The sequence below is a fragment of the Octodon degus genome, unplaced genomic scaffold (assembly GCF_000260255.1).
Source record: "Octodon degus isolate 3935 unplaced genomic scaffold, OctDeg1.0 scaffold00158, whole genome shotgun sequence".
Lineage (NCBI taxonomy): Eukaryota > Metazoa > Chordata > Mammalia > Rodentia > Octodontidae > Octodon > Octodon degus.
In genome coordinates, this window is record NW_004524734.1 from 1,458,401 (window position 1) to 1,483,966 (window position 25,566).

Below are 25,566 nucleotides of genomic sequence, written 5' to 3' on the forward strand. Positions count from 1 at the left end.
GTTGCTTTAAAAAATTGATAATGGGGGGCCGGGGAGATGGCTCAGTGGAATAAGCGCTTCCCTGGCAAGCGCAAGGGCCTGAGTTCAATCCCTGGAAAAAAAAAAAAAAAAATTGATAATGATCACACATCAAGTACATTTAAATGCTGGTTTTGGAGAGTCATTTAGGAGCTTGAAAACCTATAACCTCATCATATTATTGTGATTTATTTTTAGAACATGAGAACATTATACAGGAAATGTTCAAAAATACTGAACACTACTTTGGGTAGACATCGTGTATATCTAGATTTTCGAAATCCTAAAATTTTCTTGGTAACTTACTGAACATTGACTCTTTTCTCCTTGCCTTCTCTGTAGGGTACTGCCTGTTTTTAAGTCATTAGTCACTTCTGTCCTCTAGAACTGTTGAAGAATTTCTCAGTTGGCTTTACTAGAGGAAATGTAATCTTAAAACATGGAGCCAGGGAGATGGCTCGTAGAATAAGCGCTTGCCTGGCAAGTGCAAGGGCCTGAGTTCAATCCCTGGTTCCACGAAAAAAAAAAAAAATCTTAAAACATAAAATATTCATAACCCAAACCTGTATAAATTATTTTCTAGCTCTTAAAAAAAAATAGATACCAAATATGGTGAAGCAAATTGTTGATTAAATCTCATGAAGGTTTAGACCATAATAAAAAAAAAAAAATCAAAGCCCCCAAAATGTGTATTTACTAACAAAAATTACAAAAACCTGTATTTCACGCTTTCTTGGCAATAGCTGCTGTATTTTCTACTTTCCATTTTCTCCTAGTTATGTCTCTGATACAGGGTCATGGAGGGAACAGGAGTCCGTGGGGCAAGCAGAATGCTGTTTGTTAATAGTCTGAAAACAGTTCAGACTTTTAATTTTGTGGTTTGGGAGGAAGGTTCTGCCAAGCTGGCTGAGCTGACCGCAGCCTGGGCTGGGGAGCGGGGTGGTGGTCACTGAATCATCCCTGTGCCTGCCACCCCTCGAGTTGCTGCCTGCTGAGCACGTGGGGCTGTCGGAGAGCAGTCTTCCCTGAGACTTACTTAGTAGGTGAAGGGTGTGGAACACAAGCATGCTTTACTTGGGAGGTGACAGCTCTTCTGTGGCAGAACAAGTGAGGCTCATGCTAGCTCATTCATCTACAGAAGCTGGTTGGTAGAGACACGCTGCTTTCTGTGTTACACGGCTGGGGGTGGATCCTTGGGGTTCCTACAGTCTGCCTAAAGATGCCCCCTGTGCCTGATTCGCTGCACTGAGTGGGCTCCTGTCTGGCTGAGTGAGGGCTCCTGGGATTGCAGGCAGGAAGTGGCTTCTCAAGGCCGCCCTCTGCTGTGAGGTCACTCTGCAGGCACACAGGCGTGAGTGTGCACCCAGCCTTTGGGACTTCATAGCACTAAGCGGAGGCCACTGAAAAGCTAGGTATTTTAAATCCATTTCTGCATATGCCCTTGGTGACTTAAACATGTTTGTTCAGCTCTGCAGTGGCAGACAGATCAGCCTCAAATTCCAGAACGTGCCATTCGTTCTCGTCTTTCTTGGCCAGGGCCCATTTCACTGTAAGCCTTGGAGGCCGGATAGAGCCTGAAAATGAATGGACTTTTGTTGACCATTGACTATTTTATACACATCACTATCTTATACACCACATACAGGCAGTTCACCTCAGGGTAGCTCATGTATTAGTTGTTATCTCCGATTAAGGATCTGCTATTTGGAGGGGCGGCTGCCAGCGGTGTGATCCCACTTGTCAGAAGTCTGCCTCACCCAGGCGATGCAGCATCTAATAGCTGCCTCCTGTGTGTCTTGCCCCCTCTTTCTTTTGAGTGTGGGGGGCCTTAGAAGGAATGTTCTGTTCACTTTCTAACCACATCTGCCTTGGGGGAAGTCTGAAAAATAGAAGCCGTCTTGTCTTGTTCTTGCCAAAGAGGAAGCTGTAGTGTTTGACTCCTGATGTTTCCTCTAGGGTGACCTGCCAAAGAGACAAAGAGGTGGAATGTAAAATTAAGGATTTGGCACAGATTGCAGAAGCCACCTGCAGTGTAGCGAAGGTTTCAGGTGAAAATAGAGCAAGGTTGGGTGTCGGGAGACAGGCTGTTTGTTCAGGCAGTGCAACGCGGCACCGCAGAACTGAGGGCTTTGTTGTTCTGGTAATGGTAACAGTCAGACAGGATCCCCTGGGCTTGCGCTGAGCTTGCTTGCTTGCTTGCTGCTTGCTTGAGGCCATCTTGCTAAATCACTGAGTTACCCAGATTGGGGTCAAACTTGCAATCTCCTTGCCTCAGCCTCCCAGAATCCTAGGGTTGTAAGTGTATGTTACCATGCCCAGCTGAGTTTTTGTAAAATCTGGATAGTTTTCAGCCTTCCTGTTCCTCTGCACACTGCAGAGGACTGCAGCCTCGCAGAAGAAAGTGAAGGAGAGGCAAGGCTTACGATGGACAAAGGTAGTTAGAGAAGACAGGGAAATTGATCTTTCAAATTATGCATTCCTTAAAAAATGCCTGGTACACGGTCACATGGTAAAAGCGTTACTTAAATGTTTCCAAACAGAAGTAGCTGCTTACCTTGTTCTTAGCGAATGACATGCAGTGATGGAGTCTGCTGAATTTAAAGTTCCTTGAACGCCCTGCCTGGTTCTAGGTAGCTTAAGAGCCAGAGAAGGGAAAAGCAGAAAGTGCTGTGCAGAGGTGGCTGCAGGCTGTGCACGTTGTCACCCATTCGCTGTTTGCTCCCACAGGGTTTCCCAATGCAGGGCACTAGTGCAGTCTCCGAGGGCAGTTGTTTTATTTAAAAAAGAATTCAGCTGTATGTGGTGTCACACACCTGTGATCACAGCACACTGGGAAGTTCAAGCAGGATCGCAGGTTCAAGCCCAGCCAGAGTAATTTAGCTACTCTCAAAATAATTTTTTTTTAAAGGTGGGGGTATTGTTATGGGTCGCTCAGAGTAGGAACCAGGATCAGCCAGATTGGAATTTGGAAAGCCTTTTTATTACTGAGCTCAGGACCCCGGGCCTGCTCTCACACAGGAGAGGACCGAAAGGTAGCAGCCTGGGAAGCAGGAAGGGGTTTAAAAACCTGGAACCACACTGAGTTTGATAAGCAAATTCATTGAATGACCTCATTCAGTTTGGTAAACAAATTCATTGTCTGACACAAAATAATGCTTTTAGAGTGATTGGGACCATGACTCAAACTACATTTTCTGGGGCTTTTGTTTCAGTTTCTGGTTAATTTGCACCTGAGTACTTGAAGGCAGCCTTGCATAGCCCGAGGTTACAAGAAGTTAAAGCCCATTTAGTTTCCTTTAACTCATCTCTGTGAACTAACTTTGCTGACAGGAATTGGTGAGGGCTATAGGAATTTTATCTAGCAAACAGCAAGAAACAGCCACTAGTTACTAAACAACTTAGAACAGTGGTTAAGTATACATTTTTACACAACAGAAAACACAAGATTTACGTTTATAATCTAAAATGTGAGTTGATCCATTAACAAATGAATAATAAATCCAAAGTACAAATGCATAAAGATTGGAAAATAAAAATAGTTGGGTTGGGACAGTTGGAGTATAAGTAATATTTTTAATTAATTATCTTAAAATTTATTTTATCTTTAGAAGTTCAGAGGGAGAAGAAAGGGACTGATTGTTTAAAGACTAGAGTTGCAGCCCCCCAGTAACAGCAGGTAAATTCAGGAGCCCCTTTTTCCCAAGCAGAAGCACGAGGCATCTCTTCAGCCGTTCATCATGTCACAGCATTGGGCATCCAGTGAAGTCCTTGTGTAGGCCTTTGGTCTCCCCAAAGCTTTTAGGGCCAAAGTGGGAGAAGCGGGCGTGGTGAAAGTCAGAGCCCCCAGGCCAGCAGGAGGCATTAATGAGCCCTCAGCAGGGGTTCCTTGTACTCCCTGCCTGGTTCTAGGTAGCAGACTCAACAAGAGATGCTTTTTTTCTTTGTTTTTGGTGTAGTAATAGAATCCTTCCTAAAGATCTTTGCAAAGATCTTGATTTTTATTCTAAAAGATACTTCAGTTATAAATGTTCATATATTAAAATGAAGCCTTGCTGTTACAAATCATTGAGGCTTCAGATTTCTTTTAGAAATATAATTTCCGGGGCCGGGGAGATGGCTCAGTGGAATAAGTGCTTCCCTGGCAAGCGCAGGGGCCTGAGTTCAATCCCTGGTTCCTCAAAAAAAAAAAAAGGAAAGAAATATAATTTCCATTTAAAACCCATCTTGGGTCTTTTTATTTCCTGCAGTGGTGAGCTGCCTGGTTAGGCTGTAGTTTATAAACCGGGTGTGTCCCAGGAATCCTCTTTGGCAGCCCCTCTCCCCACGGTGCTCCTTCCACTTCCCCCTTAGAAGCTCGGATTTCAAAGACGCATCACTTCCCTAATTTATCTTCCCAGCCTCAGCGAGGAGCTCTGAGGAGGAAGCAGGGGTTGGGCTTTCCCACGCCCAGGGCCGCCTGCCCACAGCCGTGGTGATGTCTGTGGGAGCTCAGGGTCCCTGTGCCAGTCCATGGGGCAGGCCACACCAGCCCGGTGCAGGGCCAAGGGCTTTGTGAAGGTTGCAGCACAGGCCTGGCATTTCTTCCTCTACTTTGTCTGGAAACCACTGACTCAGTTTCCCGTTTGCATAGAGCAGGCACTCTGTTTCTTCACAGTTTTTAGGTGTCCTTACAGTAAGCCAGCTGGAACACATCTCAGCAGGGCCCTATCCTCTCACCTGCATTTTTTTTTTAAATATTTATTTATTTATTTATTTATTGTGTGTGTGTGGCTAGCTCAGCCCACCAGGGGGCGGGCGGGCTGGCATGTGGTGCTGGGGGATTGAACCACAGTCCCTGTGCTTTGCTTGGCTTAGCTTGTTCTAAGTAGGTGCTTTAGACCACTGAGCCATCTCACCAGCCCCTCCCAACTGCATTTATATTTCTTGACTTAACACTTTACAACTTTGTCCTTCCCATGGTCTTGAAGCCAAAAAGAAAAAAAAAAAAGATATATTGACCATTGCTTTTAATTCTATTTATACTTTTATATTTTAAATTATGTGTTTTCATAAATACCTTGCTTGAGTTTAGTCACCAGTAACTAGTGGCTGTGGCTGCACTGGCCTCAGGACTTTTTTTTTTTTTTTTTGGAGGAACCAGGGATTGAACTCAGGCTCTTGCGCTTACCAGGCAAGCACTTATTCCTCTGAGCCATCTCCGTGCCCCTAGGACATTAGATTCTCTTTCCCAGGCACTCCAACTCGGTGGGAAGGTTGTCCCTGCTCACCTGGTCCCCTTAGCCACTTGCCTGCTGCCTCCTGCTGTACAAAGTCAGTATGCAGGCTGCTGTCACTCACCAGCTGAAATGTGGCAAGAACTAGAAAGTAACTTGGACCAAGCTCTTGAAGCTCCCCAGGAGAAAAATGTCTTACTGAGTAGAGGTTCAGTGTGTTTACATTTGATAATGTACTTCTGCTATTGAGTAGACCTTTTCCATTTTTTTAGGTATCTTTTTTTTAATTCCATCTCTCTTTTAAAGCAGGAGATAGAGGTACTTTTTCATTTACTTTTAATTTCTGATGCAGTATCAGTAAAAAATCTTTTACTCCTACCCAGAAAAACATGTTCTACTAATAAATCCTTTAAAATCCAAAACAGTCCTGGAAAAATGGACTAATAAAACATTTTGCCTCATTCTCAGTTTAACTTTTGAAGCCTGCTTTAATTCATTTTCAGAGTGAAAGAAAAAAAGATCTGAACCTGAGACAAAATCTAAGTGGTGTGTTTATATATTATTTTTACTATTTGCAGTTTCGTCCTGACAACCCCATGTGAAATAGCCGGTTCTTAAAATGAAATAAAATTTGCACTTTGGAGTTGAGTTTCCCACCTCTGTGCTCTGTGCTGAGGAAGGGGAAACAGAATGATATCCACTAGAAACTGGTATAGTTTAACCCTGCATCTCTTGTGTTTTCCCAGATATGATCTTCCTTCAGGGATCCGAGGTCATATTTAAGGTGGCTCTGAGTCTGTTGGGAAGCCATAAGCCCTTGATTCTGCAGCATGAGAACCTCGAAACCATAGTGGACTTCATAAAAAGCACACTCCCCAACCTGGGTCTGGTGCAGATGGAGAAGACCATCAGTCAGGTGTGGTTCAGTGTAGAGCTTCCAAACGCTTAAGCAGTTTGGGATCTGTGAGGTTGAAACTTGGAGCAGGAGCTGCTTCCTACCCCTTGTGTCCTCAGCAGGGTCTTGACAGCGCCCACCCTGTAGAGGTGCACTGCATATGTGTGTTCACGATGAAACGTGTGGAGGGCGTGCGTGTTGTGCATGTGATGGAGAAATGGCACAAGGAAGCCGTGCCATGTTTCCGTGTGTCAGCATGCAGAGGCTGTCATTCTTTAATGTTGGTTTTCCTGAAATGCAAACATTTGTAAAGTGCAAGCTTTTCTAAAATGAATGCTTTTCTTTTTCTTTTTTTTATGGAACCGGGGATTGTACTCAGGCCCTTGCGCTTGCCAGGCAAGCACTTACTCTACTGAGCGATCTCCCCAGCCCTACTTTTTCTCCTGAATATCTGAAAAATTGCTTTTTAGCTGAAAATTTTTGAAAATACAGTCATACCTCAGTTTATGGACTTAATTTGTTTTATGATCTTGGAAAAGATGGCTGAGTTTGTGTTTGTGTGGGGAAGATTGCTGTGGTCGTACTTGTCACCTGGTGCAGAGTTTGCGAATAGAAGCAAAATTTTGCCGCACACCTTTGTTTCTACTTGAATTGTTTGCCAGTAGAAGCATTTGTGAACTGAGGTGTTACACGTTGTAGCTCCTCTAGTAGCTTGTGATAGGAAGCGCATATGTTATAGGTCTACTGTTGGTGTAGGTTTTCTATTTGCTTTCTTTTTTCTTTCTTTTGTATTTGCATTCATTGGTGTGTTCTTTCCCCTAAAATTCAGTTACACATGGTGGTTTCAGTACCTGGTTTCCATTTAGTATTGCACCTAGATTAAATAGTGGATGGTTAATCATACAAAAAGACCCAAGTCTGACCTGGAAAAGGAAGGGGCTTCATGTCCGTTATTCCTCAGATCCCTGCACACTACACACACCCATAGGAAAGGGCACTTTTCCATTCTGCACTTCATTTTAGTTAAGCGACATGCTCTGTCTTTTCCTATTTATTTCCCTGCCATGGCCACCCGATGAGGATAGCTTTGGCTTGTCGAGCCCTTCTCTTTTGCCAGGTCCCAGGGAATCTGTATATACACATGACCTCATCCACTCATGACCACATTCCTGAGAGGACATTCAGCGGTGCATTAGCTGACCCATATGCACTCTCCTGCAGACGAGGGGCAGGCCTTCCCACTCAGCTCACCTCAGAGTGCTTCAGCAGCTGCTCAGCACCAAGTGTCTCTGGAAGGCATTTAATTACTGAGTTCTTCTGGATTTTCCCTTTATACTGCATGTTCTGTTGTTTTGATTCTTTAATTTCTGGCATGTTTATATTCAGCCCTCTTTGTATAGCTTTTGTTGCATATACTTAGGTTTCATCCCTGCTGGGGCCTTGGTTACTGAGGCCAGGTCTGTGTCCAGTAGATTCCTGGCTCTGGGGCAGGCCTCCTGGTGTTGAGTTTCCCTCCTAAGTATCAAGCCCGAAAAACACCCCATCCTGCCCTTTTCTGTTGAGAGCGATACTGAGTACCCGGGACCCTAGCATAGCTCTTTGATACTGAAGGTACAGAAATGGGTGCAGTGCGGGAGGAGCAACGTTGGGCCTTCATGTGCCTGATGTATTTCAGACAGCTGCTTTGAACTTGGGATTAAGTTGTTCTGAACTGCACTGACTCCTTACCTTTGGGACATAATGTTACAGTCCCCATTTTCATCAGTGAAGAAAGTGGACGTAGAAACGGTGACATGCCCGGCACCACATTTGCGGTGGTGGGGCCTAAGGGAACGAGGATGTGGGGTGCCTGAGTACTGCTGTGAGAAGGGAGTGGTGGGGTCCAGCTGGGGCAGAAAGAAAGAGCTAGGTCGGCATTTAGTGCAGAGGCCAGACAAGAAGTATTTCAGGCTCTGCAGCTGATAAAAGCTGATAAAAGCTATGCCGCAGCTACTCTGCTCTGCCTTTCCCCTCAGAGGCGCTATAGACAGGTATAAAGAGATGAAGTGGTGGTGTTGCAATAAAGCTTTTTTTTGCAAAAACAAAGATTGCTCCTCAGGCTGTCATTGGCTGACCCCTGAGCTGGAGGAGCATGACATGCCAGAGGCACAGGTGTGAGAGAACAAAGAACAACGCCAGGTGCCTGGTGTGCTCAGCCTGGACGTGGGGTGGGTACAAGGGCGTAGGTTGCACAGAATCTACATTTGGAGCCCACCTTGCCATTCCACAGTCAGTCATGGTTAAAAAAAAAAAAAAGATAAAGCTCCAAGCAGCCCCCTTCCCTCCCTGCTTCTGTCGGGATTGTGATGTCTAACCTCTCCGCTAGGCTTGCTGCCCCTTTCCTCCAGAGTCAGTGCTGGGACCTTGGAGATCACAGGGTGGGAGCAGGAAGCATTCACTGCTGTGACAGCGTAGATGGCACTGTGGACAGACAGCTGTGTGCTGGGGGAGCTGTGTTCCAAGCACTCTGCGACAGCCAGGCCCCATTCCATTAAATGCGCCCCCTGTACAAGGCCTCAGCACCAGTGGCCAAGGATGGCCTTGGGGCTCCAGCTCAGGGCGGCCAGGCTGGGAGCAGCTGTGAGGCTGTTCTGTGATTGACAGGCCTGGCAGAACCCCCAGGTCCACGAAACCTTGGGGCAGCCCCTCAGTGTGACCTTGTGCTCCCCCAGCGACGCGTTGGGTTCCTGTAACCCGTGAGCATCTTCTGGCCCAGAGAGAAGGGAGCTCTGGGAACAGTTAGTAAGGGAGGGAAGGTCAGTGTCACTGTGAGTGCCAGGTAGCTCTCCAGCCACAGTTCAGTTTGTGGCAGAAAGACAGTTCAGAGCAGCTTTGGGAAGCAGGGCCAGTAGCCTCTTTTTAGCATCCTTTATACTCATTCATGGGGCCCCAGACCAGCAGCTTCTTCAGGTCCCGTAGGAACTTGTTAGAAACAGAGTCTGTGGCCCAGCCCAGCCTCACTGAGCCACAACCTGCACTTTCTCAGGCTCCCCCAAGGGAGTTGCTTCCATAGGACCTTATGACAGCCACTTTACCCCACAGCCAGGTGGTTGCCCTTACGCTTGTAGGCTGGAAGCTAGAGCCCCGACAGTCGTGTGCAGGAGACACAGCGTCGCTGTGGCAGGCTCCTCTGCCCTTGCAGGGCCCTCTTTTCTTGGGAAGCTGGCTCTCTTGAAAGTGAGCAGTTGTGTAAAAGGACCCGCAGTGCCCCACCAAGAGGGTGGGGTGCATAGTACTTCTGGCATTATTTGGAATTGCTCACATGTGGTATTAATGAAAAGCAGACTAGCTTTTAGTCAGCTTTCCTGTTGTTCTTAACTTCTCTGCAGACAGCATACCCCCATTGCCGAGGTGCAGGCAGAGCATTCCCACTGCCTGGCCCCTGTGCGCCTCCAAGACCAGGAGGTGGTCAGACTGAGGGCTAGGAACGTGGACAGTGTGTGGCTAGGTCTGCAGGCCACCATAGTTAGTGGCTTTATTACACAGATTACATGGAGTCCAAAGAGAAAAACGGAGTCGCCAGTAGCAAAAACAAAAACATAAGCAGACAGTTCACCAAAGAGGAGAGCCCTTTAGTAAACAGCTGAGAAAATATAGCTTTTTGCATAATTAAAATGCATGCAAACAATAATGCCTTAGCTACTAGATTTGACAAGCTGGCATTTTTTTGCCAATTTACAACACTAAGGATACACTGTGTGTGGTGCGTTGCTGTGTTGCTAGTGACATTGTGCCTTGACTTTGCCTACTTGGGAAGCAGTTTGGCAGAATGTATCACAACCCAGTAAAAATTAGTACTCACTGATTTCTAGTTCTGGCTCTTGGAATGTGTCCTTGGGAAATAATTAAAAATGTGGGAAATGCCATATTCATAAGGATAGCCTCTTATAGTTGAAAGTGACGGTACTTACATTCAGTACTTGATGTGTGAGTTGACGTGGTATGAGTCAAGTTGCTAGAAAACCATGCTGTCATTTTTATATAATAATATGACTGGGAAGAGCATAGAGCAGCATGAAGAAGCTTCTAGTATAGGATGTTAAGTGAAAAAAATGGGATAGGAAAATTTATGTTGGTTATGCTTACAACTAGAACATACAGAAATAATGACGAGGGCCGGCGAGATAGCTCAGTGGACTAAGCACCTGCTTAGGCAAGCGCAGGGACCGGGGTTCAGTTCCCGATACTACATGCCATGCTGGCCCCACCCTCAGGTGCTGGTGCACAGGGTCTGGCTTCTGTGCCACCCAGACAGAGCTGGCCACAGAGTACCCTGCACCTGTGTACATGCGTGTGTATGTGTGTGTGCGCGTGTGGGGCACACTTGTCCAAGGAACAAGATGCATCTTGTTTTCCCATCCATACAGTTTTCACTTCCCCTCATCTGTCTACTGATGGCACTTCTCTGAGGCAGCACCCCAGAAGGTCAGGTTTTAATCATAGGCTTACCTGCTTTATCTATGACAGAAGTGACACCAGCAGTGGATTGCCCATGGCTTATAAGTGTGGAAGGACAGGGGCACCTCCTGCCACTCCTCTCCTGCCCTCACCTGAGTGGCCCATAGACTGGACCAGGGGCCAGCGCTCTAATCAGGAATCGACCCTGGGGAAAACTACAGCCAAAGCTGTCCATGTGGAGGGGGTAGTGAAGAGATAAAGATCCTGTTAGCAGAGGGAATAACCTCCCAGGACCGCCGCCAGGACTGACAGAGGCCACTGGGCACTGCTGAGACCCACTAGCCACAACAGATCATCAAGCAATAGTAGCCAGGTTTTTCCAGGTTAAAAGATGATTTAAGAGTAAATCTTTGGGGGCTAGTGAGATGGCTCAGTGGTCTAAAGCACCTACTTAGAACAAGCTTAGCAAAGCACAGGGACCACGGTTCAATCTCCCAGCACCACATGGCAGCCAGCCCCGCCCCCTCGTGGGCTGAGCTGGCCATACACACACACAAATAAATAAATAAAATTTAAAAAAAAAAGAGTAAATCTTTGTCAGTGAAGAGAATTTTGTGTGTGACATGTATTTATCAAAGAGTGGTGGTGTTGTGTGCAGTGCCACACCAGTCTCTGCTTTCCCGTTTCATTTTGTTGGAGCTATTCAGAGGCTCCGTGAAGGGGCACCCCTGTAGTTTGGGTGAGGCACAAGGTGGGAACAGGAGGGCATGTGGCAGGTGTTCAGACCAGGCCCTCAGCTAGAGAGCTGGGTGTGTGCTGGGCGCTGTATGGGCTGTCTCATTTCAAGCTCACCACGATGCTGCAGGTGGCTGGTGTCAGCCCCACGGCGGAGGCCAGACTGGGAAAGTCAGCAACACTCAAAGGCGCTGGGAGTGGCCAGGGGAGCGCATTTCCAGGCTCACCCAAACCTCTGGGCAGTTGCCTGGACCCTGACATGGAGATGGTAGTGTCCACTGACCTCTCAGTCATACACACTGGAGGCCTAAAAAATCCAGCGCAGCGCAGTGATTGTCTGTCTGTCTGTCTGTCTGTCTGTCTGTCTGTCTCTCTCTCTCTCTCACACACACACACACACACACACTCACATACACACATATCCATGAAACAGATAAGTGTGTATTTTAGTTTTCAGGGTAGAATGACTTTCTTTTTTTTTAATTTTTTCATGTATTTAGTATAGGGTCTGCAGGGTCTCACTACACAGATCAGACTCGTAGTGATTCTCCTATTTTCAGCCTCCCAAGCCCTGGGATTACAGGCATGCGCCACCATGCCCAGTCTCAATGGCCATCTCAGTGTGCCCTGGGGGCAGGGCCGGCACAGCATGACACAGCCCACCAGGGATGGAACCTGGGTCCTTGTGCCTGCCTAGGCAGGCGCTTTAATCCGCTGAGCTAGCTGGCTGGCCCCAGGGCAGAATGACTTTCAAACCCATTTAGTGTTGGTCACAGAATTAAACTGAAAATAAACTGAAAAAGTCCTCTTACAGGTGGTGCGAAAGTAAGCATGACCTTGGAAAACGGAAGCTTGTGGGTGCCATCAGGGAAGCTACTGCTCTTTCTTCTTATTTGGGACTGGAACTCGCACCCAGGGCTCTGCACGACTAAAATGAAACACGTGCTAGACACAGCCCAGCCTCTGATTTTGGGCATTGTATTTTGAGTCCGAGTCTCGCTCACACAGGGTAGACGTGAACTTGTGATTCTCCTGCCTCAGCCTCCTGAGCAGCTGGGGCGACAGCTGTACATCGCCATCCCTGGCTTCCACTGGCTCAAAACTATGTTCGAATTTCTTATGTAAGGAAACACAGTAGAGAGGCAGTGTGCTCTTGTGAAGTCCAACTTCATTCTCTTATGTTCAGATCTGTCAGGGCAGTTTTAGATGGTCCCAGCATGACGAGCGCTCAGATCCATGGAAGGGCTTCACCCCTGTCCTGAGGGTGCCCGGCACCTGTGCATGACCATGGAGACTGGGAGGGCGCGGTTGCGTCGGCAGTAGCAGCGCCTGTCTCCTGCGCCAGCCCTGCCCCATCAGCTCTGCAACTTCCTTACCTGGAGAAAGCTCAGCCACTGTCGCCTGAGTCTCTTGCACACTTGGTTGTGTCTCACATGTGTGGTTTGTCATCACTATTACTATTATGGGAAGGGAGACAGCTCAAGCAGTGTTTCATATTCACTCATCTGTGTGTGGGAGTGATATTCAGGTTTGGCTTATTTTTGCATCTCTGTACAAAGAAGAGTGTTTTAGTAAACAGTTCCATTACTTAGCTGTTCTTGCAACTCTGGAAACCCAGCTGAGTTATAATTAACCTTGGCTTGGTGACTGCGCGAACAGGCTATGGTGATTTTGTGTTTTCTTCCTTTAAGCCACAGTTGATCTGTCTAACCTAATGGAAATTTCAGAGCAAAGAACTAAAAATTTCATCTTTTTAAAAACAAAGTTTAATCTTTTGGAAGATTAGTATGTATCTGCTACCTTGGAATTCGTACCTAGGAATTGTTTCTAGGTGTTTCTTACATCCTTTCTTTGCAAGTAAAGTTATTACCTCCTCAGCACAGTTTTCCTCCTTTCTCTTCTGTTACCAAGCAAAGTGCTAAGTACAGGGGTGGTGACTGCTCGATGCTCTTTGACATGATTGTGTGTGTGTGTGTGTGTGTGTGTGTGTGTGTGTGTGTGTGTGTGTATAGTTGCACTGTGATTGAGATTTTTCTCAGTTTTGGAACCTGATGACCTTTCTGTATCTAACAGGTGTTTGAGATGGACATTGCTAAACAGTTGCAGGCTTATGAAGTTGAGTACCACGTGCTTCAAGAAGAGCTTATTGATTCCTCTCCTCTCAGTGACAACCAAAGAATGGATAAATTAGAGAAAACCAACAGCAGCTTGCGTAAACAGAACCTTGACCTCCTTGAGCAGTTGCAGGTAGAGCACATTTATAGAGCGGCTTCCTGAGCCGCAAACGTGGTAGCTCATTAACTCAGCAAAGCGACAGCAGGCTGACTTTCCCAGGACCAGAGGACCTTTCTCACCCTGACGTGTTTGTAGTGGAGATCAAAGGTATCCCAGGAGAATTGCTCCTTTTATTTCCGAGCAGATAGGTTATCCTTGCCAAGGTCGAGCAGGCCCAGAGCTGTCAGAGAGCCACTTTGTGCACTTGCCCTTTAGGAGACAGGCCCAGAGACGAGCGTGGACCCGGGTGCTGACTGCCAGCCGCGGTGCTCTGAGCAATGAGAGGCAGGAGTGAGCTGAGTAAACCAGGGCATGTGTTCACTACTTAGGGACCCTGACACAGGCACCCAGATTGCCTAATGAAGAGCACAGCTCTCTTGTTGAAACTTCCCCCTTGAGGTGGGTGAGTGCCCGCAGGAGCAAGGCACAATGGCCCGGGCACACAGAAGGTCAGGTGGAGCAGTGTCTGGCACAGCCCAGGATCTTCCAGACTGGAGGTGGCCCTGCTGTGCCCTCACCAGGCAGGCTGCTGCCTGCTGTGCCCTGTAGCCACATCTGTGTGACAAGGACAGAAGGAAGACCTCACTGCTGGTTGCCGCTCTGTTGTTAGGTGGCACACAGGCCCAAATAGTCTACATTTTTACTGTCACTTAATAGGTGACACTGTCATTTAATAGGTGAATTTAATAGGTGAATGCTGACACTGTCTAGGAATTGTTTGGGGGTGTTTTTTTTAAAATTTACTTTAAGGCTATCCATGGAGTTCTCTGGGCTGTCTGTAAAATAACCTGCTGTTCTAACATGAGCCTGAATGGTCCCCAGGGAAAGTTGCCTCTTTGTAGACACAGGCTTAGGGGTGGAGGTGGGGCGGCATCGGGAAGCCTGCTAGGTCAAAGTGGCAACATGTTTCTCTCAGTGGACCCCATAGCTACTTGCTGAAGAGAAACAAAAGCAAAACCCCGTCCTTACCCAGTCCAACTGCCGGGCACTTTCTGAAAGTTAACTTCTTTGTTCCTGAAATCATGCTTGTATGCTGTGTCCCCCGGAGGTCTCAGCCTGCAAGACTGAGGGGCAGTCTCAGGGATAGAAAGCTCTTGCAGCCTACAAGGGTATGTGGTGCAGGTGCTCATTTAAATGATTTCTAAGCCTGCAGTGGACCCTAAAATACAGCAGGAACACTAAACTGACAGCTTCTTAATATAGGCAGTCCTTGGTTAAAAGGTGCATTTTCTCAGGTGAGTGGCCACATGGCTTTTTACTGATGGAGGGGTGGCATTGTTATGCTGCTTATATGATGCTCTCTTGACCAGGTGGCTCTGCATGCCTGGGGGTCATCCAGGACTCCAGTTTGTGCCAGTTCAGTTCACCATAGTTACCAAGCCACCATGCTGGATAAGTCACAGCAGCTCTCAGAGTCAGGATGCCTATGGTGGTATGTCCATGGCACGCATGCTTGGATGTAGTTCTTCCACAGTTCTCTAGGAAAATAGGTATCCCCTATGTGACAGCCATTCCTCCTTTTATATACGAGAGGTGTAAATTTTGTATAGAAATATCCCCCATTACCAAAAGCAACCTGTCTTCCAACTTGGCTGTTTAGGTAGTTGGTGCACATGCCACACACTACACACCCAAGTGCTGCCCCTTAGAATTCAGAGGGGAGACTCTTTCCTCTTCGTCCGCCAGTGCATAAGGTCATTGTGCAGCCATGCCTCAGGGTTCCAGATAGCACATGGGGATTTTCCATAAAAATCAACATCTACGAGTCCAATTGAGGAACTGACACCAGGCTGTGGGAAGCTAGACCTTGTCAGAGATACAAGGTGTAATCACGCAAAGCAGCGAATGTCTAAATATCAACAGTCATTACAGAGAAAGACACGTTGCCGTTAATCTCCCTCAGAATCCTCCTCTTGCTTCTCACACACTTACCCCGTCAGTCAGGCCACTTTCTGAAGCAGTTCTGGAGGCCCTTGTTTGTATGTTTAGTTCCACTTTTATGGCTGCCGTCATATACTGAATCAGTTCAAAACATGACTGAGGAAGAGTCAGGAGGCGCACAGCACCAGGCCAGGGAGCTGCTTGGAAGAGGGCACGCTGTGATGTTTTTATTTGACAGAAATTGCTGTAAAGATTTTGAATTGGTGCTGGACATCAAGGCAGCCCCCAAAAGACACAAAAGAAGTCTTCCAGAACTGGTATAAAAGGGCAAGAACCAAAGGGTGGGGTGGGTGTATTGAAGGGGATTCGTGGCAGTGTGTTTTCACTGTAATATATTTTTAAACCTTTGCCATATTTTTAATCACATCATGTAAAACAAACTTCTTTCAACAAAAGAACTTAAGTCTTATTTAATGGGACCTACCATTCATGAAAACAGAAAATATGCATGCAAATTAGTTCACTCCTAACCGTGTAAACTTGGTCCCCAGCTAAAGCTGTGTGGCAGATGCCCATGCAGGCTAGTTCACTACTCCCTGAGCCTTGTGGTACGCCTCAAAATGTAGTTGGACTTCAGTGCGGTGAGGAGGGGCCTCCTCGAGCCTTGACAGTGGGTAGGAGTTGGAAGAGCAGAGTACGTTTAGAGATCGAATCAGACCAGTTGCAGTGCTTTCTGCCCTGTGTTCTGAGTATTCTAGTACCACAGCTGGAGCTAGACTTTGAGTCAGGAGTTGATGGCTTCAGCCATGTCATCAGTGTCCTCCCCACAGGAATACCAGGGGGTTAGATTCCACACAGTGGGTGAGATGCCACCATCCCGGCCAGCATCTGGCATCCAGAGCAGCCCAGCAGGAAGAAAATGCAGGAGCATCTAGGTGTTTATTAGGGCCTGGCCCAGCTCCCCAGAGGGAAAGCTAGAGAAGTCCTACCTTATAACCAGAACTGATCATGAGCTGTAAGCTTGTCTGTCAGTACCCAGCTCCACGTGCTGTCTAAGCTGGATGATGCAGCCCTCAGTGGATCTCCTTGGTGCTGACTTGGGCAGGAACATTCTTGTTTCTCTTCATTCTGCAGGTGGCGCATGGTAAGATCCAGAGCCTTGAAGCTACAGTCGAGAAACTCCTGACCAGCGAGAGCAAGCTGAAGCAGGCCGTGCTGGCCTTGGAGCTGGAGCGCACCACCCTGCTGCAGACGGTAGAGGAGCTGCAGAGGCGGCCCGAGGAGCCAAGCACAGGGTAGCCTGGTCACGGCCAGCCTGCGCCCACAGGTGACTGACAGCTCTGCAGAAAGATCGCACACCCTCCTAACACTGTCCAGGCCTTAGTCGTGACAGACAGAAGATGCTGGAGTGAGAGGATGGAATATGATGTGAACTTCTCAGGGAGGAAACTGGTTTGCCAACAGGCAAATATGTTTTTGAGCTCGGACTTGCAAATCAGAAGGCAAATGTCCCAGTGTTTATTTTTGTTTTAGGTTCTTATTCATCCCTTCTCCAGTCCTAATTACTGTACTTAGTAACTTTAGATGGCATGGACATAAATAAATGCACCTTTATGTTTTCTTGTTGTTTCCTCTTTGAGAAGCCCTGTGTTTGCAAAGAGCATTCATAATGCTGAGATTTCCAAAGCAGGAAAGGCTCAAGGTGATCCCTCAAGCAAAAGTGTGGGTCTGTTGTTCATAAAGGCAGAGTCCATGTGTGACCACAGCCTTAGCGGCGCCGAGAAAGGGCAGTTGGCTCTTGTCCATTCTTGTCATGGAAACCTAGATGAGCATGGGGAAGGACTGACAGGGACTTACTTAAGTTGGCTATCTTGATGACTATCAGTAAACTTGATCTGTATTTTGGTACTTAGTGAAGTCTGCTTTTAAAAACAATTGGAGTGTTTTCCATACAGTCTTGCTTGTCAGTTTAAGTCTAGTTGATCAAAGTCATGGTAGATAAATGTTTTATGAAAAATCACCAATTTCAGGCTACCAGGTATTGTTAGCATGTGATCTACAGTTGTGGGGTTTGAGATATTTATTTTTTTGTGATAATTTCACACCCATACTACAGAGTCATGTATTTATTTTTGCCTGTTGTATGATGTATCACAGCTATGTATTCCTTTGAGTCTCAACCTCTTGGAAATCTGATTCTTCTAGAAGGAGCAGGACGCAGCAAGATTTTCAGGGCCTTGCAGAGAGTCCAGGCTGAAATTGCAGTCCGACGTATGGCAGCTAGCAATTTTTCAGAGGTAGGATGTATACTTTGAACATAGCTCACAACGACTCCCCTCCCTCTGGATGATGGCAACCCCGTGCCTTCAAGTGAAGTACTGCTCATAGTTGCCCTGCCTTTGTTTCTTTACAAAGGCCCAGAGAACTGTGCAGGTGCAAGCTACCTCCTGGGCACAGGGATCGTTTCTGGTCTTGACATTCTAGTGGTGACCACAGGAGTTTCTTTGGACTGTGTTGGCAGCAGGATCTTTTTTATACCTGGGTGAGAGGGCAGATTGCCATACTCAAGAGTCATTGTGAATCTCCCCGCCATTGCAAAAGTAGTTTAAAATGTTCCCCTAGTGCCTAAAGGTTTGGTTGGCATGTGAGACTCCTTCCTGGTTAGAGGATAGCAGTTCTCATCTTAAACCGTGAAGATAAATCCAATCGCTGCTATCCTAGTTGGTTCTGACAAAGCTTGGATTATTTAACATTTGAGGGCTTTTTTCCACATTGTATTTTACTATTTGAATATTTAATAATGTTGAATTTTGGACATCTTATTGCTATTCCTCAAAAACATTGTGCATTGAGAAACAAGCAATAAAATGATAAGTAACTCATGCCCACATTCTTATGGTTTTCTTTTTTAAACTTTGAGTTTTGCATCCCAGGAATAAAGGAACACCTCCCAAATACCTGTGGGTCTCAATGTGAATATTAGAAAAGCATCAGTGAAGTCATGTGAGATACAAGTTCTGATTCCAGAAATGGTACCCACGTGGTGTGTGACTGTTGGCACTGATGAGACACAACTCTCTGTTCATTGTCTTAGTTACTTTTCTGTCATGGCTGAGACAAAATACCCAGTGCCCAAAGTTAAGGGAAGAAAGGTTTATTTGGCCTCAGTATGTAGAGATTTTAGTCCATAATCAGCTGGCTCCAAGGCAGGGTGGCTTGGCAGAGGGCCATCATAGAACAGTTCATGGCACCCACAAGATAGCAAACACAATAAGGGAAAGAGATGGAAGATATTTTGGCCCATTGTATTGTATGGAGGTGACCTGTCCTTAATCCCAGCAAGAACTGTGCCAAATCAGTCACAGGAGTGGCTTATTAATCACACACCCTTAATACCAGCATCATACACTCTCAATTCAGCCACCTCTGAAAAGGCCCTCAGAGGACCTTCGCAGGGGCCATCTAAACATGAGGCTTTGGAGAGACATCTAGACAGGAACCGTAACATTCCACTCATGGCCCCCAAAAAACTCTTGGACATCCCTTTATACAAAAGGCACTTAATCTGTCTCCAAGAGTTGCCATTCCTAACAGTTTCAGGATTGCTGACAAGTCCAAGTCCCAACTCTCTTTAAAGCAAACTCTTGAGCCACTATGCAAAAAAGTTAAACACTTCCAACATTCATTGGCACAAGATAGACATTTCCATTCCAAAAGTTACAATAGGGGGATACAAAGGAATGGGAACAAAGCAAATCCAAAAATCCAGCAGGGTAAACATTAATTCTTGTAGTTCCTTGTGCAGCATCTGAGACAATCTGGCAAGATGTGTACTCCAATGCTCTACCCCCAAGGCATGGATGATGCCAAGGTCTGCTGCCCACTGGAGCAGTAGATACGCTTCCCCCTTGCTTTACTCTAGGGGCTGAGTGCCTTGATCACTGAGTACTGTAAATCTAATTCTGAGAAACAAACTTTAGGCCACTGTCATTCTAGAACATGGTGCTGTGGGCCTTCTCAAAGCAAAGTCTTCCATTTGCAGTTTTGAGGCTGCAAAGGGTAGAGTCCTGGTGCTTCTTTTGATGCCCTCAGACTGTCTCTTCCAATTTCCTGTTCCTTTTCAGCAGTCAAGACCTTCTGACCAAACTCACTGTAGCAGAAAAGGCCTTCCCCCGCCACCCTACCAGTATACTTCAGTTTCATTGAGATAGTAGATTCTGTTCCAGTTCTGGTTGCTTCTGTCTCTTCAGAATATCTGATCACTGTGATGCACATTATCTAAACCAGTGCCCAACTGACAAGCCATTTTGCCTCTGTATTTCCTGCTTGCTTGTCTCATATAAGCCCTAGACCCCTGGAGAGCAGGGCCTGCTATTTTGTTAGGGTCAACATAAATAAATAAGTATGCCTCAGAGCCCTGGATGGTGTTTTGGTGTTTCTGTTTACCATTGCATCATAACATTTTAAATCATTCTGCTGGACTCTTTGTTATTGGTTTTCAACATAAATCTGCATAAAAGCAGTAGTCATGCCACTGCTTTAGCATTCACCTGCCTTGAAATTTCTTTTGCCATATTAAGTAGCTACCCTTAATCTTAACCTCAGGCAAAGTCTCAGGACACAAGACAAACTCTCTGTCAAGCCATGACACACATCTGGAGTCCAGCAGCCAATGTGGTCGTTATTCTCAGCAGAAACCTCCTGAGCCTGTCACCAGCAGGATTTCTGTTAGTCTTCTGGTGTGAGCTCTGAACAGAATCTCCCATACAGTATCACCTACAGCATTCTAGCTCTGCTGTTTCAGCCAGCATCTCTGAACCTTTCCAGACTCTTCCCACAAGCCATTCCCAAAGTCTCTTGAACAATATGGTCAGATATAGTCATAGCAACTACCCCACTTCTGGTACCAAATTCTGTTTTAGTTACTTTTCTCTCATTGCTGAGGAAAAAATGCCCAATCCCCAAAGTTAAGTGGGGAGAGGGTTAATTGGCTTACAGTTTGTAGAGGTTTTAGTCCACAGTCAGCCAGTTTAAGGCAGGATGGCTTGGCAGAGGGCCATTACACAGAATAACACCCATAAGATATCAAAAGCATCAAGGAGAAGAGATCCAAAGCTCTTTCTGTCCATTATGTTGTATGTAGGCCACCTGCCCTAGAGTGGATGTAGTACTCACATTCTTAACCCTAGCCATAACTATGCCAAACCAATCAGAGGAGTGATTTACTACTCACATGCCCTTAATCTCAGCACCACACATTGTAGATTCATCCCTCTTTGAAAAGACCCTCTAACTGCATGAGGCTTTGGGGGCACATTAAACACAAACTATAGCAAGTTTATGTGATTAGCACTGTTAGGCTGTCTCACTGGGTAAGAGCACTGTTAATACAGCCTATAGAAGCAGGATAAATACAGTCTCTGCCTGTGACTTAGAAGACACATGTCACTGAGGATTTGCAAGTACATATTTTAAACCAAATTTCATATTTTCCCATACAGACCTACTTATGTGAACACGTGTACTAGGAAGTTATCTTTTGTTCAATAGTATGTATGCCATTTAGGTTAAAGACATTATGAATCCTAAACAGGCACACTCCAGAGAATATTCATGAGTTTCTCGGGTCTGAACACTCAAGTTGGTTAATCTTAGAATTTATATGCAAATATAAAAGCAATGTCCATTTGTGGGTTTGTGGGTTTGGTGTGCTTGGTAAGTCAGGATAGAGTTGCTCCAAGTGCCCAGGGATTTGTTATAGGAAATAGACCCAAACCCAACTATAGGGAGCTGGAGAAGTGATTTTGGTCCAGGAGGGTCTACCTCTGAGAATAAACAGAGGTCCCCATTTAATCTGTCCAAAATGCAAAGCACAGATGGTTCCAAACGGCCTGGTAAGGGATATGTGGAGCTCTGTGGAAGTAGTTTCTGCTGAAAGCCCATGTGTTGGATCTACACGTGGTCCAGTGGTGGGTCTAGAGCTACCCTAGCTTAACAATCAGGAAGCAGACGGAAGGACATGCTGGAACTAGCCAGGCATCTGTATCACCACATGGAACAGTGACAACCTTTGAAGGAAAATGATCCTGACTTTGTTCTTGCCTTCCAAAGGCCACACTGACAAGTCTTGGAGCCAATCCTGACTTAGAATCACCAGAAAAAGAAACTCTGGGAAATTCAGACCTATATTAATAGAGTGGACATTGTATAGTCCATTAACTTTGGATTCCACCTAATTTAAATGGAAGCATGCATGCGTATGCTTCCATATATATGCTTCCAAGAATATGCTGTCATTTTGCAGGGGCCTTCATCTAAGTGTATACTGTTAGTAATATGTGGACTTGGATTCACAGCTTGATTTTGCCTCTGAAGATGCAAGGTTAGCAAAAACTGCAGAGACCCCTGCTGGCATCTAGGATCTTCTCCCACCTTGTCCCTCTCTCCCTTCTGCCTGGTGTTCCTAGACATTCTGTAAAGTAAAATCAGGAAATGTTCTGTGTGGCACAATAATTTATCAGCCATGCTGTCTTCAAACTCCTTTAAAGTTTTGGCAGGCTCACTCTTGGTCAGGGAAAGAAAGCCAGAGGACATCTATTTCACTGTGTACCAGAGAATCAGTTCTCAAATTCCCACCTCATTTGTATGAGAAGAACTAAGTGAGGCAGAGTGACTCACGGTAGTCTGTAGAAGAGTAGACCCCATCTCCAGTCGCCTGCCTCATAGAGGGGTATCAGCTTCTCATCATTGACCAAATACCTGGCTTACACAACTTAGAGGAGAGCTTGCTTCATTTTGGGTCACAGTTTCAGAGGTTGTGTCCCTGGTTGGCTGGGTCCGAGACAGACATGGCGGAAGGGCATATGGAGGGAAAGCTGTGCACCTCAGATATATTCCTACAGGGCACAGCCTTTTAACTCCCTTCAACAAGGCTTCACCTCAGTCATTTCCTGATAATCCAACAAATTATGATCTTCTGTATAATTTGATGAATTTGAGCCCTTACAGTCCTCTCTCTGGAAATACCCACAACTGTACCCAAAATTGTTCTTTACTAATTTCTGAGGTATTTCTCAATCCAAGTCGGTAATTGAGATTATCACAATTGGACACCGTACAACTTTAGTTCCAGTGAGTCATAGGATCCATTTCTGATGACAGCAGTGTAGCACAAGGGTGACTCAGTGTTACAAGGAACCCAACTCAAGTTTATCCCTGAAGTGTCTCCAGTGGCCAGGAATTAGGTCTGGGAACTCTCCACCAAGTGCCTCAAGTGTGTGTGGACTCCAAGGAGAGGAATGCCACCACCGGATCTGACTCCACAAGGTGCGAGGTTTATGCACTGGATGCTGGGTTTCTTCTTGATGCACATTTCTTTGTTATTTTTGTGCATTTAAAAATGTTTACATTGCAGTGTTTCTAGAAAAAAAAAAGTTCAGAATTATCTTTGGTAGGTTTCTGCTGTCATATCTTGAGACTATTAGAACGGTTAAGAGTATAGAAGTGTTCTGTTATGAGATCAGCCACAGTGGTGTGCTCTTGGTGGTCACAGTGGCAATAGTTGGCAGGGTTTATCGCACTTTGCTGCCACCATTGTGCAGGAGCTGGTTTCCAGGGTGTCACAGGCAGCTGACTTCACCAAGAAGTTCTGGTCTTACTCTGAAAGTGAGAAGCAATGGAAGGCTCACATGGAATTCATCCTGCGCCACCTGCCAGACTACCATGATCTGCCAGATGGCAGTGGCCACCTGGATCAGCTGCTGTCACTCTCCACGGTCTGGGCCATTCACTTCTTCCTGGGCTACAGTTACAATAAAGACCTTCTGGTCAAGGTGATGGAAATGCCCGATGGAATTGAAGTAGAAGACTTGCCACACTTCACCACTACAAGTGAATTAATAAAAAAGCATCGAAGCTAAGGTTCACCAGTTTTGTCAGCAGCAGCAGGTTCAGAAAGGAGGCTGGGATGGATGTGACTGTGGTAGCTCTTAAAGACCTCATGTTACCCACATGGCGAGGTGATTGGCATGAGAAGGAATGTGTCTGGACTGGCTTTTTAAGAGTCTTCTTTCCAGTAGCTCTCACTAAAAGCATGCATGGGTATTTATGTATTTGTAAATCCTGCATTCTAAAATGATTTATCAACAGTGTGCAAACCAAACTTTGTTTAAATGCTCTTTTTTTTTCCTTTTTTTTTTTTTTTTTTTTTTAAGCCAGGTGTGTGTGCCTGACACCAGTCAACCCAGCACTGGGAGGCCAAGGCTGGAAGATTCTGTGAGTTGGAGGCCAGCCCGAGCCACATAGTGAGTTCAAGGCAGCCTGAAAGGCATACTGAGACCCTGTCTCAAAAAGCCAAAACCAAAATAAAATGTTCCTTAAAAAAAATACAAAATAAAATTGATAAGGAAAAGGAATGTTCTAGCAATGCAGGCTTCATAGATATGCGACCATCATATCTCTAAATCAAGTAACCACCCAAGTGTTCTGGTTATATGCTAATAGAAAAGTGTGTTCGTGTTACTGTGTGTATATTTGTGAATAAGATTTTGCATAACTAAATTTTTCATAGTAAAGTTTTCAATGAGGTAAAACAAATCACTTTAAAATGGATTGTTTAAATAAGGATGAAGTTGTTCAAGTTGCTGAACAACTTTTTGCTTTGCTTTGCAGTGCTGAGCATTAAACCCAGAGCCTTCGTCACTAAGGAAGCACTCTGCTACTGAGCTGCATCCCCAGCCTGCCTGATATTTTTAGGAGAACAGCGAACACTTCGTTGTTACTTTAAATGCTCACCCATGACTCATCCATGTGTCTGACACTGACAAAAGGATGCACAAAGGGTGGTACAGGGCTACAGGATAAATCCTGAGAGTACTTGGCTGACCTTATCAGATACAAAAGTTACATTTCTTGTTATATAGGTCTTGCTATATCTTGGTCTTAACCATCCAGCAGAAAAGTATAAAAATGAGGTATATAAAGTAAATCCATATTAATATGATGGGCTGTAAAAGGCTCAAGTCAATAACTTCTGAGGATAACCTACTAATACTATAGAGTGCTAGACAGTGTTAGATTGTTTAGTTGAATTCAAACACCTATAGTATTTAGATGCCAATAGAATATTCACCTCCGACAGACAATTAAAAAAAAGATACAAAGGAATGATCATTTTGTATTTATATATACAAAATAGGATAAATTTACAGCTACTGGGGCTGGAGAGATGGCTCAGTGGTCTAAAGCACCTACTTGGAATAAGCTTGGCAAAGCACAGGGACCACGGTTCAATCCCCCAGCACCACATGCCAGCCAGCCCCGCCCCCTGGTGGGCTGAGCTGGCCACACACACACACACACACACACACACACACACACTAAATAAATGTTAAAAAAATAGAAAAAATGAAAGTTTCAAAACAGGATTTGACACTTAAAAAAAAATTTACAGCTACTTTCACTTAATTCAAAGAGAAGAAAGGTGTACTACCAGTGTTTGGACAGGATATCCTGTCTGCTTCTTGTACTATGGATAACCACTAGGAAGATAACAATGTACAATGTATTGGTTATCAAAACTGTCCTATTAATCAGCTGTGAAACTGTCTCATTCATATTTATTTCTCAATAAAAAAATTCAATTAAAAAAAAAACTTTAAACGCTCACACTGTGAGTTCAAGCAGTGAGCTAGTAAGGTGAGCTGGTGACAACGCTGTGAGCTAGCAATTCAGATGCCATAGTCCAGCCAGACTAAGACACTATGGCATGTCTTAGTGTCCTGCTGCAGCTGACTCAAGGTGGCTTCCGAAGTCCAGGAAGCATGTGGAGGAAGAGCAGTGCTGGCCCCAAGTCGTAGTCTTGTTGTTACTCACCAATCAGGTTAAGGTTTTTGTTGAACTCTGGTTTATGAACTTCGATCTGCTTGGGTGACAGGCATGTCAACTAATGAGATTGTGTTAGAGTTTTATACTTTTGAAGTAAAAGTTCTAAAATACTGAAAATTCTTCATTGGAAACTTCTGAATAAGTTACAAGACTGTTTCCAAGTTTGAGTAACACTGTTACATGATTTTTGCCAAAGCATGACCTAAGTAATGGAGCCGCTTCCAAATA

At 45.5% G+C, this 25,566-nt stretch overlaps 1 protein-coding gene and 1 pseudogene across 1 annotated transcript in view; both read left to right on the top strand.

Annotated features, from left to right (window-relative positions):
* Window positions 1-18,337, top strand: part of Tbc1d1 (TBC1 domain family member 1) — a 222,302-nt gene extending 203,965 nt beyond the window's left edge. Inside the window, exons 19-21 of the mRNA XM_004642666.2 lie at window positions 6,127-6,147; window positions 13,372-13,545; window positions 16,588-18,337. Coding sequence (XP_004642723.1) covers window positions 6,127-6,147; window positions 13,372-13,545; window positions 16,588-16,752 — 360 coding nt within the window. The 3' untranslated portion in view covers window positions 16,753-18,337. The remainder of the gene's footprint in view (window positions 1-6,126; window positions 6,148-13,371; window positions 13,546-16,587) is intronic.
* Window positions 18,338-19,279: 942 nt separating this feature from the next.
* Window positions 19,280-23,372, top strand: LOC101585269 (annotated as a pseudogene).
* The last annotated feature ends 2,194 nt before the right edge of the window (window positions 23,373-25,566 follow it).